This window comes from Eucalyptus grandis, chromosome 1 (assembly GCF_016545825.1).
Source record: "Eucalyptus grandis isolate ANBG69807.140 chromosome 1, ASM1654582v1, whole genome shotgun sequence".
Lineage (NCBI taxonomy): Eukaryota > Viridiplantae > Streptophyta > Magnoliopsida > Myrtales > Myrtaceae > Eucalyptus > Eucalyptus grandis.
The window spans coordinates 30,602,266-30,619,116 of record NC_052612.1 but is presented as its reverse complement, the minus strand read 5'-3'; the positions used below and the strand labels follow the sequence as shown (position 1 = coordinate 30,619,116).

Below are 16,851 nucleotides of genomic sequence, written 5' to 3'. Positions count from 1 at the left end.
AACAGTTATTTGGCTAATGCTCAACCTTCAGAAAATACTATAAAGAAAAAAAAACGAAGATTTTTACTCGCGATTGGTCCTTCCATCTATTGCATATCCTTCTTATAACAAGCCTATGCTTCAACATCCTTCTGTCTACACTGCAAAGTGAATGATGCACCCCAATAGTATAGCCCATACAGAAGGCAAGCATGCCGATCCTCTTTTTTTGGGAATGATGGGGACGAGGCACCATAAAACAAAGTAAAAGAACAAGATTGGACGAGGTTACTAATAGTAATGGCAAGCGATGAAAGGACTTCATCATACACTGGGGAAGCAAGAGTACTCAATATCGCATAACTGGGAAAAGATCGAATCGCAAAAGCAACAGAAAGACCATATGTGGGCTTTTCCCCAGAAAGTTCATCACGGTAAAGAGAACACCACCCTACCAGGGTCTCCCAAAATTTCTCTTTTTCAAATAAGAAAAGAACCAAGGAAAAAGTAATACCACCCTCCCAAGAAATTACAACTTCCAAGATTAAGAAAACAAGTACAGAAAACAAATGACCCCTCAATCTCCCACTCTGATTTTTTTCTTATGAAAGTAGGACGATCTAACATTACTAGATGAACTACTGTACATCTAATAGATATAGGGGAATATCCTCCAAGGTACTAGTCTGCGGTATTCTGCCCAAATCTCTCTGTACTTTTCTGCACAACGAGCTTCGTCTCTTCTCTCTCTCCATATCAGCAGAATCAGGAGATAAATTGGGTAGAAATAAGGTACTGGCGATCTGCAAAAGAGAAGTAGCTCTTCAAAACTGTGATCTACTTAATTTTGGCATGCATGGCAAATCATAATAGAGTTGGGTGAAGTCAAAAATCACCTTAGTCCACAAGGCCAGCTGAAGGACAGTGCCAGCAGCAAGTCACCAAGGTAGTTACAGTGCCTCGCAATTCCCCTTCAACCACAGGATACGTGAAGTCAAAATTGCACGAGTAGCAGGAGAAGCAAAGCGAACTTTTTGGGAAACAGAATCAGAGAAACATAAGATTCATCGTTTACCACACTTTTAGCCTTCTCCATTTAAATTCTACCAAAATTACATTCACATTCACAAAGCATATTGATGGAGACGATCAAACTACCTTTTCCTTTTCTATATGAATATGCCTTATTTGAAAAATTGTGCATCTTCACAGAGATAAATGGAAGTGGGTATAAGGAGAAACAAATTATATGTATACCAAGTGTCAAAGAAACAGAAAGAATTGACTATCAGTGAGTTCTGTCACAGCAGTCTCACAATCGTTTAAGTACAGACAATAGAGAAGTTTTGATATGTATAGGATGTGAAAGCCAGGCTAACAGCATTTTTATTGACATTAAACTGCAAAGGAGCAAGCTGATTAATCCAACAATACAAGTGGAAGCTATTGAAGTAGGTGTGCAAGGCTCCAAGCACATTACATTACTCATACTTGGTGGTTTTATCCATTCATCTTAGACTTGGATTCCATTTATGACCTTCATAACACTAACATGACCATAAGTCACAGCAAGAGTAGGAGGAGACTGTTATATTACCAATAACCAGAAGCAAGCAACTTCCCCCCCACAACTTTTGGAGGATGAGCCCATATAAGTGCTTTGGGATTCCTTTTGAACACATGCTTTTGCTTGTTAGCGCCTCGGAACACCATATATCTACGTAGTTTTTAGGCAAAGGAAATGAATTCTTAGTAAAGGTGGCAGGCAATATTAGGTTCATCAGCAAAAGGACAACGTAAAGCCTACCCAATCAGAAATACAAAGCAATTAGCAATGGCAGCAATTGTTGTTAACTCTACGTTATTCCTCAAAAGCCACCAACCCTGTATCAGAGATGACAATTACTCATGTAGGCATATAAACATGCCTCAAATAATCTTCCAAACTGCATATTTATCTGATAAATGGTTTCAAGTAGATGCAATCTTGAATTCAGAGTGTACAACTACTAACATAGTGAGATGTGGATACTTAGGGTTGCAATGCTTCAAAGGCAATCAATTTTGTATAGTAAGGCAACTTTTCTAGTCCTAAGAGAAAGTGAACAACGATAAAGCAGAGAGATGTTGTATGAACTGTCAATAATTCACTGAACACCAAAAGAACAAAAGAACAGTAATCACAACATCCAGAGATTTAGAATATGTATGTTTGCTACGCATGAATGGAGCTTATCATAAACTTAATTGGCTTGCCCATCATGTTGATAAGCAATGCGCATTAACCATCAATCTAAGCATCAGATTGAGAAAGAAAAAACTCAGTAGTGACCTGTCCCCAAATAAAACACAAACAAGGTCCCTCCCCCTCCATGTGCAAGTATAGAGAAAAATAGGGGTACAGATGGTGTGATAATGTGATGATTGATAGCTAAGGAAAAAAACAGTTCTGATGACCAAACGTACTGTCTGTTCATCTTCTCTAGATGGCATACCTGAATGCTAAATGTGAAGGGAATCCACACTAGATCTCCAAATACCAACATGAAGCCCAATCTCTCTGCAATAATGTCCCATCTAGAAAAGAGACCAAATGACAAAATAGAGTACACATATATGGGATTCTACAGGAATAGGTAAGTGATATTCACCAAAGCAACTCATCCTAAATGAGATTGTTGAAGAGTCTATACATGTATCAATCAATTCAGGTACAAGGAAGCTAATATTTAAATGAGACACAAGCTTATGATCTATCAAAGGCACAGATACACTAGAAGACAAAGTTTTAAAGTAGAATCTCTAAGTAGAGTTTAAAATGAATCTTCTTCAGTAGAACACATAAAATGACAGGTACTGTATCAAAGACTCTAGAGAAGCTCGTATTATATGGCCATGAGACATTCTCCCTCCCTTACTCAGAAAAGAAGGATGAATTTTTTCATTGTTCTTTTCAGTGGTTCAGGTCTTACTTGTCTTGGCTCAAATGTGGAAAAGTGGATCATGAAATTGTTTTGAATGTACTGCAGACTTTACTACGTTAGATGTTTCACTTGTACAGTAGATCACTCAAGTTTAAATTTTAAATACCAGGCAGCAAACATTTGCCTGGCATCCTCCCAAGGAAAAGCACTTAGTTGACTGGTTGCAATAAAACATGAGATTCCCAATTAGTTGAACCACATTTCCTTCTATTATAGCTTCTACTGTTGTGAGGAGTCTGGCCTCCTGTGCAGCAGTGAATAGCATATGATGCATACAATTAATGGCAAACACTCCTGTAATTAAGTCTGAAAATCAACAAACAGAAGACTTTTTGTTTCAAAGCTGAAGAAGAACACTCTTGTATTACTAGCAAAACCAGCCATAGAGTGCTCCAATTACATATGATAATTCCACAGAGCAGCATCCTTTCTTTCTTTTCTCTTTGTTGGCTAGTGTTTAGAGGTTGTGGGAGAGAGGTACTGGAGGGCAGGGCATGACTACCACATTACTGCAGTATTATTGGTCACTACAAAAAGGAATCTAAATCTTTGAACACCCATATTGCTCAGCTAATATTTTATTTTAAAAGTATTATAATAAGATTCATTCATTGATCTCAGCACAATAAACACTAGCAATGTAGGACAAATAAAGACCACGGTTACAATTTCCAATCAGTCCATTAGGTGTCACCTAATTTGGGTCAAAGTTCCAAGTTAACAGGTTCCATGGCCCAAGCCCAGTACACTAAAGGTTGGAAGAATACATGGCCACAATGAAGAGAGTTTAGCAGCATAACTGTTTGCTAAACTAAAGCAGCCCATATAGCGGGCCAGTTCATACATAAGCATAGTAGCATTTCCTAAATGCTCTAAAGAGACGCAGTATTAGCCTATAGTACGGTTGAGCAGAGTCATAAGTGAAGATAAAAGTTCCTACTTTTTAGCAGCAATGCGGTTTCTTAAAAAAGAAAAAACCAGGTTTAATGACCCGTAGACAACTTCAGTGTGCAGTTGAAGGATTGCACAGACAGACAAGTTATGCACTCACGTGGAAGTCATATACTCCTCGTGCACAAAGTAGTCCAGGATATATAACTGTAAAAAAGACAAGAATTCTTAGACAAAGGAACTCATATAACTGACTTTGTCAAAAGATGCTAAAAAAATCATCATAAAATTACCACACAGAATAGTTGATAAAGGACCATTGATAGGCTCAAGTTGCCATCTGGGACACTTCTAGCTAGAACTGACAAATTGATAAGAAGCCATCCCATCATACCTGCTCGAACAAAGAAAAACCTACAGAAGACATTTTACAAATTAAAGCTAAAACATCCAATACCAGCAACGGAAAGATCAACAACTGTATATATGATGTTAAAGTGAGATTAAATTCACAGTAAGATCCACATAAGCACCCATGCAGTTAATGTTATGAAAAAGGATATACTGGTGCTATTAGCAGCCTCTGACAGTCAAGTGACAGAACAGAGGAATGCTGAACCTCACAGACTTTTGAAAGGTGACACATAGTCTGGAAAACACTAATGATGTGATCATAAGTCAGTCCACACAAGAGGTTATGTGCATGGACATATATAAGTATTTTAAATATCAGAATAACGATGAAAATGACTGGAAAAGTTTGCATACTTGAGGTCTATCCCAATAAATTGAGGATTCAGCTGTATTCCAAACCACCTGTAAATTATATCATTAGCAACATCAGATGGTGACCAGTATGCTGTTCAAGAAAACAAATATGGAAACAGCCACACATTTCACAGAAGACCAATAAACATGATATTTATTCATCAAGAATAGTTTTCAGGTGAAGCTATAATGGAAACCTGAGCAATTTACCAAGTCATTCAAATACATGACCATGGACATGAACAAAAGATGAATTTTGTTTTTGTTCATGCAAGATACAAACAGAAAATGGCACCTCAACATCATACTTTAATCTCATAAGGTGGCAATTTTCGTACATACAGAATAAAGAAATCAACAGTCATGAAAATTGTGATAAAAAAAATTTAGAGAACTAAGCTAGATCACTGGTTTTTAATCCCCGTACTTGTAGAGTATAATTACTAGAATATGACGACAACTGTTGCATCTTAGGTGCAAAGAAAGGAGGAATACTTCCTAGAGTTTATCTATCCCTTGTGTCCTTACAACTTACAAGTGGCAATCGTGTTTTTTAGAAGATAAGAATATCATAGTGATAGACTTGAAATTAGTAGCATAGATGGCAAATCAAATTAATTATCAGGCCACGATTTCTGAACTGAAAAACACATACAAGTCCTGAATGAGGTTTCCTGCAAGATGAGGCTTTAGGGAGCAACTGTTACTCCCCGAATTGCACCCAGCAGCATAGAGTACTAACGTAACCTGGCAACAGGAATCACAAAACATTGTGCGTAGCAAAATGATTAGGAGACAAAAACAGCTATTCCCTCTTTCATGTCCGGATAAATAGAACAATTTTCTAAGTGGAAATGGGAAGAGAGATTTAAACTGCTAAAACTGCCTTTCAGAAGCAGCAAAAGCAAGAAGAAATGCAGACAATTTCTGTATTGCCATGGTTTAACATCTAAAAGAGCAAGACAAGGAAATTCTTGAGTGTAGCTTGAACAATCAATTAATTGACAAACTCAACAAACTTAATGGAAGCTCAAATATCTTCTGGCATTGGAGCACTTCCACAGACTAATTAAATCAGCTAGCTTTTGTGCTTTGGTAATTAACAGAGGCCCACACATATGCAGACATCATTACGCAATTTTGGTATACTATTTATCATTTTCAAATACAAATTCCATCCAAATCCTTTCATTTGCTTTTAACCTAAAACACGCGTACATGTGTTAATATAACTCCATTAAATTTTACAATCAATGGAAACTTATTTTTACTCTAGCTAAATTGTACCCTATGCATATTTCAGAGAACATCAGAAAAGGTAATTTCCTAGCTTTCTTTCTTTCTTTTCCTAGCATATATCAGAGATCAGAAAAGGTTATTTCCTAGTTTCCATTTCTACTGACAATATAAGCATTACTAGAAACAATTATCCATACAAAAACTCATGGTTGATTATGCACCTTATTTTACATGATGAACATGATGTTGTACAAAATTACTTTGCTTAAATGGAGGTTCAGCACATACTGATTCATTTCTGGCTCAAACCAACGGTATTGTTGTGTTACTGAGTGTCTTCCTTCCCCATATATATCACTTGATAAGGTGCTGTGTTGATGCACCCACCAATCTATGAACTTTTGGTGCACAATGGCAAGTGCACCACTTAAAAAAGGTGCTCCTCATTATTTAGGATGCAACTTCAAGGAAGAATGCAATTCCTAATCACAAACATATGCGAGTAAATCCAATGTTCTGACTCTGAAATCCTTCCTATGGTCTTTCTTTTGTACAGCTCTCTTCCCATGCTTTCTCAACTGAAGCTACCTGATTGGCAGTAGTGATAATGAACAGCCAAGAAGCCTACTTTATGTAACTTAACATGTGTTCATGAGATGGGGGGAACCAGCTTCCCCACATAATGTCTCTCTCACATTCTCCAAAAGAAACTTGATGATTTGGCTCAATCGGTCTTTGAATTGCAAAGAAATTAAAACTATGCAAATGTGCTTAATCTCATTTTGTACTGTGGTTCAGTCTTTCAATTATTTTATCTAGCAAGCCCAGACAACGTCTGCCTGATTTCATTTTATACTTGAAGTTAAATGCTAACAAATTGAAACTATGCAAATGTGCTTGCATCACTGTGATGAACGAGAGGTGAACAATGAAGAAGACTGAGGGCAAAGGGACTTTTTGATATTCAGGATCATTATAAATTCCACAGAAGAAACAGCCAACGGTCTTGTTGCAGAAAGTTCAACAAAAAAAAGTATTCTGTAAGCCTTTTATTTTCATTAAAACGAACTGAAAATTAATTGATGAGCGGGAGCATAAGCATTCTCATTCTAAGTTTCGCATCCGCAAAGTGTTCACGCATATTTACCCTTATCTCCACATAGTATGTTCATGCACATGCTCTTTATGGGAGAAGAACTGTATCAGAGAGGGGCATCAGAACGAAAGCTGGTCCAGAGCTCACCATCATGAAGAACTTTAGGCCTAGAGGAAAGAGTCAGAGAGGGCAGCAGAGATGCACTGAAGATGTAACTAACTACATTCACAACGACATCAATATAATTATGCTATTAACAGACAAAAGCAACTGAAATTTCTGCAACTTACAAGAGTGCTGAATATGAAAGTCGTGGACAGCAGCTCAAGTCCCCTTTCTGCTATTATCTGCAAACATTCAATTATACACACGTAAATGCACAAGCACCCCCTGCATCTACCATCATCCATGCCAATGCAATACAATGCCCTTCCCGCATATAAATCAGAACTACTAGGTGTCCGAGATTTCTCGTAAAATGGCACAGATAGATCCATATTTCAGGCGCTTCAACATCTACTTCTCTGTTTCATCTGATCTCCATACACTTAACCACTAACAATCTTTCAAAAGCATACGCCAAAAAGGACAAAGCGATAGCGAACACCTAAATCCAAGTTCTAAAGCAACACCAAAGAATGCACAAGCAATCAGGACATACAGTGGGTCGGAGGAAGTCCATCCAAGCACCGAGCCCGAGCAAAGCGACCAGGAGAAGAAGAGACACCAGACCTGCAGAAACAAACGAGGCAATGGAGCATCACGAATCTAAGAGAGCACGAGAACCGCGCCTCAGCAGCAAGCAAAGGAAAAGCTCGACGAAAGAATAAGAAGAAGAAGAAGAGGAGGAAGAGGACAGACCATTGCAGCGATAGCGGAGCCTCGAGCCGTCCGGCAGCGCCGCGCCGGGGACGACCTTCCCGGGGAGGATCGAGCCGGCGGCAGCCAAGTAAGCGAAGAACGTCCCCAGCAGGACGACCTGCAAAATGGAGGATGAGAAGACGGGATCGGAGGCGGAGGAAAATGCGAGTGCGGAGGAGAGGGAGAAGGTTTGCTCACGGAGCTCCAGGAAGGGATCAGTGCGGGAAGGAGAGCCGCGAGATCCATGGCGACGTCGTCTCTCTCTCTCTCGCTCTCTCTAGCTCTATCGTCGGAGAAGTGTTCGAGGAAATGAATCGGCGAAGCTCTCGCGCTCGTTCTCGCTACGGGACACGACTCCTCTCATTGGACCGGACTTTGACGGTGACTGACGGGAGTCTATTTTTTTAAGAAAGACGGATCTTTGCGCTTTTCATCGGTTGCTCGCTAGATAAAAGTAACACCCCCGAACTTTGATATAATTTACAACTAATACCGTTGAAAAATTCCAAATTGCTACACTTAATTTAAGTCTAGCAATTTGACTATCAAAAATTTTAATTACCCTCCATTAATTTTTGTTAAATTAAATTAATATCACAAAAAATGGCAAAGTGGCACATTTGTGACAAACTTAAACTTGTAGACTCGTAATCATCACGTTTCAATAAAATTTTAAAAATTATTAAAAGTAAATTTGTCACAAATATACTAGTTTAGAGTTTTTGACAATCAAAAAATCAATTTTTGGTAAATTTATTACGAGTGCACCAATCTAAAGTTTTTCGTACTCTATAATTTTCAAAAGGCTTATTTACTAAAAATCATTCCTTCTTTTTAATATAAAAAAAAAGGAATAGATTCTTGAAATTTCTTTTTTATAATTTTGAACTTTTTTCATATAATTGAACTAGGTTCAGTTCTGGATTAAGATAATGGCATGTAATTTGATTCGTCATCCACCCCGTAATCCATTAAGGATTTATGTAAAGTGATTATTAACCTCCATTTACAAATTCCTTAAATGGTTAGCTAGGTTAGCTCTTAGTCAATATTTCATGAAATTTGTGAAATTCTTTGCTCCAAACTTTTCAAGTACCAATATACACATTGTTTTGTCAAAACTATCCTAAGTACCAGTAGACACGACTTTTAGTCCAACATCACACATTTAGAGATATATCCAATATATATATATTATATGGATAACTCGACCTGATTTATTAAATTATGACTTTTCAATTTACAAAAGAACCAACTAGATCACTTGAAAGAAAAGATATCACTTGTTCTTGTTTTAGAATTGTTTATTTCTTTCAAATTATCCATTTTGTCAAGTGAATAAATGAAAATGATGACCTACCAAACCACGTCAGCGCTACATCAACATGCTCTTTCAACTCATTTTTATACAGAGTAAGAACTAAAAGCTAAATAAATAAATAAACCCCTTAGTAATAGATGACGGAAGGAGAAGGATAGATGGTGGTGACAATATCACCCGGCCACCAACAAGGGTCCGACAACCCTGGCCAGCGTTTCCAAACATGGAGCGCATAATTTTTATTTTTTTTTAGCAACTCGGGAATCGCTGTATAGCCGGCAGCCGGCGACATAAACCCGGTAAAGTACTAGCACGGGAACCCACCACCCACGACACCCCACTTAAGTCGCACAATGTGACAAGTAGGGGAATCAAACCCTGGCCTTTCGTGTGGTCAATGTGCGCCCTAACCAACTCGCCCACCAGGGGGTGGGTTAAGCGCATGATTTTATTTAACATTAAATGTTACAGTACTTCTGTCAAGTGTAGTAATTAACTTAACATATGAGTGTGTGTTCTTCGTATGTCCGAGATAGAATACATGAAAACAAATGGAGCTCCCAATACATAGATAAGAGTCAATGCGACTATTAACGTGATTATTCTAAACATATTTAGTAGTATGACACATGGAATGATCATAGGGTGTATTGTCATTCTTCGATCCATTCTTCATATAAGCATAATTCCAATAACAAAGTAATGGGGAAGAGAACTGAAACATGCCACTAAAAGACTATTGAGATAAATACTACATAAGAATGTAGAGGAGGTAAGAAGGGCAGTTAGTCAAATCTAATATGAATCGTATATGGACTGTAGTTAGAACTGGTGACTCCCTTAGAGTTCCCTCATAAAGGATCCTTGAGAAAGAGGATCGAGTTGGCCCTTGTGAACGACTTGATGTACTAGCTCCACTCAACCCTTTGAGCAAAATGCGACAAAAGGATAGAAAATTCAAGGGCCAACCCTATGATATCCATCTTGAATCCAAACCTTAAATGAGAAGCTCAATTACCTCATTCAAATCATCCGTTCAAACGCAAACTTTTATGACGATTAATGACAATTATTTCTCTAATGCCATGTCCATTTCGTATCAATTCCGCTTCCAATCATCCCGCCAATAAACTACTTACGACAGGGAAAATTCAGACCATCTTTCTAATTTTCAGCGGATTAGTCTACTCAATTTACACACCCGATATCAAGGGCGTAGAAGGGACTTTAACGATATAAAGAAACGACTAAAGAGTACAGCCCGTGCATTTCATCTCAGTCATCCATATTCACGATCACAGGAATGAACACGTCGCGCACCGCACTACATCGTTGCTCTGGCGAGGGCGAAAGTCCATCAATATTATTCGCCCGCCCGCACATATAAATAGGCATCTTTTGGATGCCCTAAGTACCTCGCCAGCTTCTCGCCATCGGCAAATGAGTTTTGGGGTGTGGGTGTCTCTCTCTCTCTCTCATTTGGTTGAAATCAGAGGAGAAATGAATCACTAAAGTAATTGGGTCTAACTAGCTGGTTGTTGGACAGTTACAATCGGATACCCATTTCGCTCGGAACCCAATGAAACATAAACGGGTAGTGGCAGTGGGATGGGTTTGGTATCAACTGCGAAAAACTCTTTACATGCTTTGGGCTGGGTTTGTGATTTCATAGTAGAGAAATCTGATACCAGAAGCCAATAACTATTAATAACTAAAATGCCCTTATTTCTTTTATAGTACGTTGGTTATTTAGTTACGTACATATAATAAAAATTTATCTAAAAAGTCAAAAATTTATTGTATAACTATCAATTCAATCCTAAATTTTTTAAATTGACCAACTAGCAAAGAGGGACTATGCCAAAAATAAGAATGAATCCATGCAGGAACTCCATTCTCAAGGTATCTTTCTTAGGCCTTACCCAAACAGGATTGACTTGTAGCATTCGGTTCACACCTATTTAGGGTATAAGGCTCTTTGGCCTCAGGTTTCTAATGCACAAGATCCTCGTAGGGACTAGTGCAAAGCATACTATTAAGAAGTAACGAAGACTATGCTATCGTGCCATTCTAAGGTCCCTTATATCTATTGGCTTTAAGGGAGGAATTTGCTTTCAGTATTATGTTCACATGTAACACTGTTTGCTTTATTTTTTGTAAGGCATCTACTCATGCTAAGGGTGTTTGTCTATTCTTCTCTTATTTGCATATATAAATGATCACCTGTAATTACTTAGAGACAAAGAAGTTCTATGAAGAACTCAGTAAATAAAATCAGATCAGAGTGTTCAGTATACAAAATCTAGAGCCGTGAACATGTTAATTAAAGCAAACAATTTCAATGTAGTCCATCGGGAATATTTTGACTAGGAATCGTTAATGCGGCAAGCCATTTAGAGTTAGCATCCTACAAGACACGGCCAATAATCTATGGTGTACAACTCTACTCAAAACGACTTCATTATGAGTAATTCTATAAATTTTTTGACTTTTTCTTTTCCTTTTTTGTTTATTTTTTTTTTCCTTTTCCTCACTCTTCATCATCTTGAAAAGAGTGACCCTTGCCCAAGACTAGGCAAGTTGTGGCCACCAAGGGTCGCAACCATCGTGAAGACCCCACCACCCTTGCTAGCTCTTCCTAGGAAGATGAACAATGGGGAAAAGGGAAAAATTGAAGAAGAAAAGAAAAAAAAAATTCTACAATTATAAAATTTCTCAAAACAATAAAAAAAATCATAAAATTTGTAAAATTTCTCAAAATGACATTCTTTTGAGAGAAGTCAGATTATTGACTCATGACCCATAAGACGGACAGCATTAACATGCTACATTAGCGACTTTCAACTAAAATTAATCAGATGAACTATATTAAAAATCATAATAAGGGTTAGGATTATATGGGTCTAATTAAAAAGTTTGAAACTACATTGATGACCATACAATAGATTTAAGATTTTTTAATAATTTTTCTGATTTACAATTATCACCAACCCCAAAATAAAGTCAATTATAATCTAACGGCTATCGTAATCGGTGCCTCTTCAAGCCTAACTGCTCATAGGATGTTTCAGATTTCTATGGACACATCTTTAAAAAAAATCAACCTTATATGATGCTATTTTATAGGTTTTAAATTGAAAATCTATAATGCATAGATTTTGAATAAGTAATTATTTTTTTGTAAATTTAGTATGATTTACTATGTATCAAGCAAGAGATATTCTAGGAAGCATCGACACTGTCCAAAAGTCTTCATGTTGTGTCGGAGTGTCAGACACTCTCAAACACTTTTCGACACTTGGTCAACACGTTATTATTATTGGTGAGAGCGGTTCCATGGATCTACCTTCATGTTGTGTCGGAGTGTCGACACTCTCAAACCGACTAAACACGTTATTATTATCGGTGAGAGCGGCTCCGGACTAAACCAGTGGTCTAGTTCTCGAGTGGATCCATGCAACTAATAGGTGGTTTTCGATTCCAATTTTTTGGAACCAGTCCTCAGCGGTTCCCGATTCTAGGTCGGGAATTGCCCATCTGGACTATGTACATCCCTAGTATTAACTCATTTCTATTTATCTTTTTCTTTCTTATTAAAGACTATTACGAGAAAGGGCCTTGCCTCAATTACCACTACTTACAAGAGAATTAGATAGCCAGTTGTTTGTGAATTTACCATTGACCTAGTTGTGTATTTTTTTTTGACAAATTCAAATGGGTTAGAAGTGATTTTTTAGGCCATTACCAGTTATATGGTCCATACGTCCCACGGTTTATTATCTTTTTTTATTTTACATTTTCAAAGGAAAAATTAACGAACATTTATTTAATAATTATTTAGATAAAACATTGATAGGAAAGTGCCAAGTTAGGTTTAGAAATTATTTTATCGTCTTCAGAATTGAAAGCAAAAAATTTTCAGAAAGTGCTTGGTTTTATTTGCTAAGTTACAAAGAGAACACTCATTCCGGGTTATAGTAGAGAAGGTGACAAAAATATAAAGAGAATCACACACATATATATACAAATATATGTAAATAGTGTTGAGAATAAGCGATTGATAATAATATATTAAAAAGGCCATTCATATGAATGAACCTCACCTTTGGTCCACTGTTGATATATTCGCTGCTCAATCACCAAAAGAAATGCAAAGAAAATAATAAAATGCCCCCAGTCGACACATGTTAATAAGTATGATACGTTACCATTTTCCCGACGTATGATATTTTAATCCAAGAGAAGGGGCGTAAGGATGAACAGCTTACATTATCATTTCTTTAGCTTTTCTCCAAAGAGAAACCAAAGATTTCAATGGTGTTGATCTACGGCTTGTTATTCCGAAATGGCATGCTTGAGTATGATGCGTGTAGAGAGAGCTAATGATGGTTTAATCAGTGTATGCATGCTCTCTATTATGAAGCTTAAAATAGGTGGTCATTCTCCTCATAAGCCAACTTCTTCATGTTTAATTATCCTCGTTCTATTTTTTTCCCCATGGCAGGAGCATAGAGGCTCAATTATTTGAAGGCTCGTGAAGTATCCTACAAATTTCATGAACTAGTTGACTGTTAGTTTTTGAATTGTGCCAATGACTCTATGCAAGAGTAGATTACACGTAGTTGATGAAGTTTAAATAAGTGATTTCTAAGTCCTAAGCTACAAAACCCCTAATCCACAATCGGTTACACCAATTAAGTTTTGGATTATCCTTGTAAAATGAAATGCAAAAGCTTGCAATGAAATCAACGGAAGAGAACAAAATCACCAAAAAAAATTAGACAAAGAACAATAAAAAACACAAGAGATTTACATTATTAAATCGGAGTGTTTGTACATACTCCATAGAAAGATAGAAAGATAACAGCAGATAACTTACTCATCAGTCATAGAATTAAAGCATTCATTTGTCATATCTCCTAATATCTCGTACTTTATCACCTATTTATTGTGTTTCTAAAGTGATCGATAGGTCAATTTCAATAAGTGACAGGCTCTGAATGATTAAGGTTTCGGTTTCTTTGATTATGGCAGATCAAGATAAGGCAACCACATATTAATGTGACAAACACTTATCATTGTGATTCTCGATGGGGGTTGGAACTTCCGAGGTTAATTTTAGAATAAGAACAATATAAGTGTCAATACTTTCGTACAATACTTATTTGAGTGTAAAAATTTATTTCACTCATTTGAGTGCCACAAATTTAAAAAATCAATCACTTAAGTGCTACTTCCAATTTGCCCAGTGAAAAGTTGACATAGCTGCCGGTCATCCGACGTGGGCACAAGAAAATATTATTTTAATAATATATTATTTTATTATTCTTTGAATTTTTATTTTTATTTTTTATTTTATTTTTGCTTTCTCTCTTTAGGGCGGCAAGGGTTGTCGGGCAAGATTCACCGACAACCCTCGCTAGCCACGAAATCCTCACCCAATTTGGGTGAGGGCTGCCTCTCCCTTGGCCACGAAGGCCTTGGGCGAGGCCCGACAGCCTCACAAGTGGCTGGCGAGGGCCCTCATTACCTCGCTCTCCCTAAAGGCCTTCACGAATATGGGCGAGGATTTCATGGCCGGCAAGGGTCACTGGCAACCCTCGCCATCCCTAAAGAAAAAAAGGAAAAAGAAAACAAAAAAAATCACAAAAAATCCACATAGGACGTTTGGCTAGAAGTGACATTTAAGTGAGTGATTTTACTCCGATGTGGCAGTTAAGTGAGCACTATACAAAAGTTTTAGCACTCCTACTATTCTTATCCCGCTAATTTTTAATAAGCCAAATAAATTGATGAATCCTTTCAATCCTTGCCATTAAGTCATCGAGGATAATGTTTTTAAATTTTTATAAATTAATTGCATTTTTTAAATAAGTTTTAAGATTTTTAATGTACTTACCTATTGCACATCATAGCTTGGCAGAAATTTTGAGTGAGGGGATGGCCTAATTGAGCTCATTTTAATCAATTTTAAGTTCAAATAGACTTAGGCCAGGCGATTAAAGTCCATCATTGAATTATGGCCTAAATTACGAGCACGTGGAAGACCTAAGAACATCATTATATAAAGACATTAGGTCTTCACAAATGGGAGGGGGACATTCATTATTCAGAAAAACACACAAGATACACCTGAGAGAGAGAGAGAGAGAGAGAGAGAGTTCAGCCCGCGCCCGTCGGCCAAACTACTCCATGGCCGAGCTCCCTTGGCTGCGCGTCCCTTCGAGGCCAGGTCCTTGGCCGTGCCTCTGGGCCACTGCATCTATTGCCTCAACAAGCCACCGCCCCCGCCAACCGTAGCAACTTTGTCCTCCAGCTAGCGACACCACTATGACGAGCCTGCTGCTTTGCCTTGCCATGCCTCTAGCCGCAAGTCCCGACGATGCAGCTACGTCCTGCTCTAGCCTAAGACGATGACAGCCGAGTCACGCCCTTGCCCTACTTCGGCTCCCTGGCCCAGCACCCCCATCGCGACTTGGCCACAGCCCTGATCGTGTCCATGCTGTCGTGCCACCTTGATGAGGCCGCCGTGCCACCCGTGATCACTGCGTCTCGTGATCCATTGCTGACGATGCTGTCTTGCTCGTTGAACTGACCCGAGCTAGCTGCACTTCTGCCAACATCATTGTTGCTGCTTTCTCTACTGACCAACGATCGACGGTGCTGCCCTTCTCGCCCAACGTCGAACTACTGTCGCAACCATTCCGCAAGGTGCTCCATCTCGGATTGCTTTATAAAATTACTAAGCCTAAATTTAACTTAGGCTCTCTCAAGCCAATACTAATTCGTAACTTAAGTTCAAATTATTAATATATAAATTAATTTTATCTAGAAGTCGCCACTAATCAATTTTTGATGGATTAATTAGATACCCAAGCAAAGTGTTGGGAGACTTACTTTAATTTTATGGACAAGAGATTCAAAGAGTTCGGAGACTCGATTGCGCTTAATTACTTTGATGATCATCTAGTAGCATTTCATTCTATTTGAAAAATATTTATGCAAACAGCTTACATTGATTTTAACCTAGACACAAACATGCATAGAATGATCATTTGGGCGTACAACCATTAAAAATAACACTCAAGAATGAAATTTCAAGCCAAACTGCTCATATGATATTTTAGATTTCTATGGACATTTATCTTAAATATTTTCAACCTTATTGAGCCGATTCTATGAATTTCCTAATTGAAGATTTATAATGCATGAGTTTTGAGTAAGTAATCTTGTTTGTTAATTTGATGTGATTTATTATATATATTTAGCGAAAGCTATTTATATTTACTAAAAGAGTAATATGAGGAGTTGCGGCTACCCGATTACGTCAGCTAGTCGAATTGGACATTTTATGGTAAATTCCATAATGGAGTAGGGAAGGATTTGGAATATCACAAAAAATTGCGGCACAAATTTGAGGTTATAAATATAGACAAAAGCAGAGATAGAAATGGATATGATGAGATACATCCGAACAGGTTTTGACAACGAAGAAAATTTGCTATGCACAGATGTTTTTGGGAGGACGTCATGGGCCCCAAAGAGGATCCATCAGCTGGAACACCCTACATAGTTTCAAAGGGAAAATGGGGGTGACATTTTGGATTGCAAGACGGAGTTCCAAGCGCATAAAATGAACGGTCCATCTAATCTTAGTGACAGCGGACAAGGATCCTGTTGGAAATTGGTGATCCATTTTCAACAAAATCTAG

General features: G+C 37.8%; 1 protein-coding gene across 1 annotated transcript; it reads right to left on the bottom strand.

Annotated features, from left to right (window-relative positions):
• Window positions 1–289: 289 nt before the first annotated feature.
• Window positions 290–8,146, bottom strand: LOC104438487 (delta(14)-sterol reductase). The gene is made up of 13 exons (XM_010051649.3): window positions 8,017–8,146; window positions 7,819–7,936; window positions 7,619–7,689; window positions 7,248–7,304; window positions 5,278–5,369; window positions 4,623–4,670; window positions 4,148–4,268; window positions 4,015–4,061; window positions 2,475–2,556; window positions 1,787–1,863; window positions 1,577–1,696; window positions 876–950; window positions 290–782 (listed from the first exon to the last, which is right to left on the bottom strand). Exons 1-13 carry the CDS (start codon window positions 8,062–8,064, stop codon window positions 629–631), a joined length of 1,110 nt encoding a protein of 369 aa, XP_010049951.2. The 5' UTR covers window positions 8,065–8,146; the 3' UTR covers window positions 290–628.
• Window positions 8,147–16,851: the final 8,705 nt, after the last annotated feature.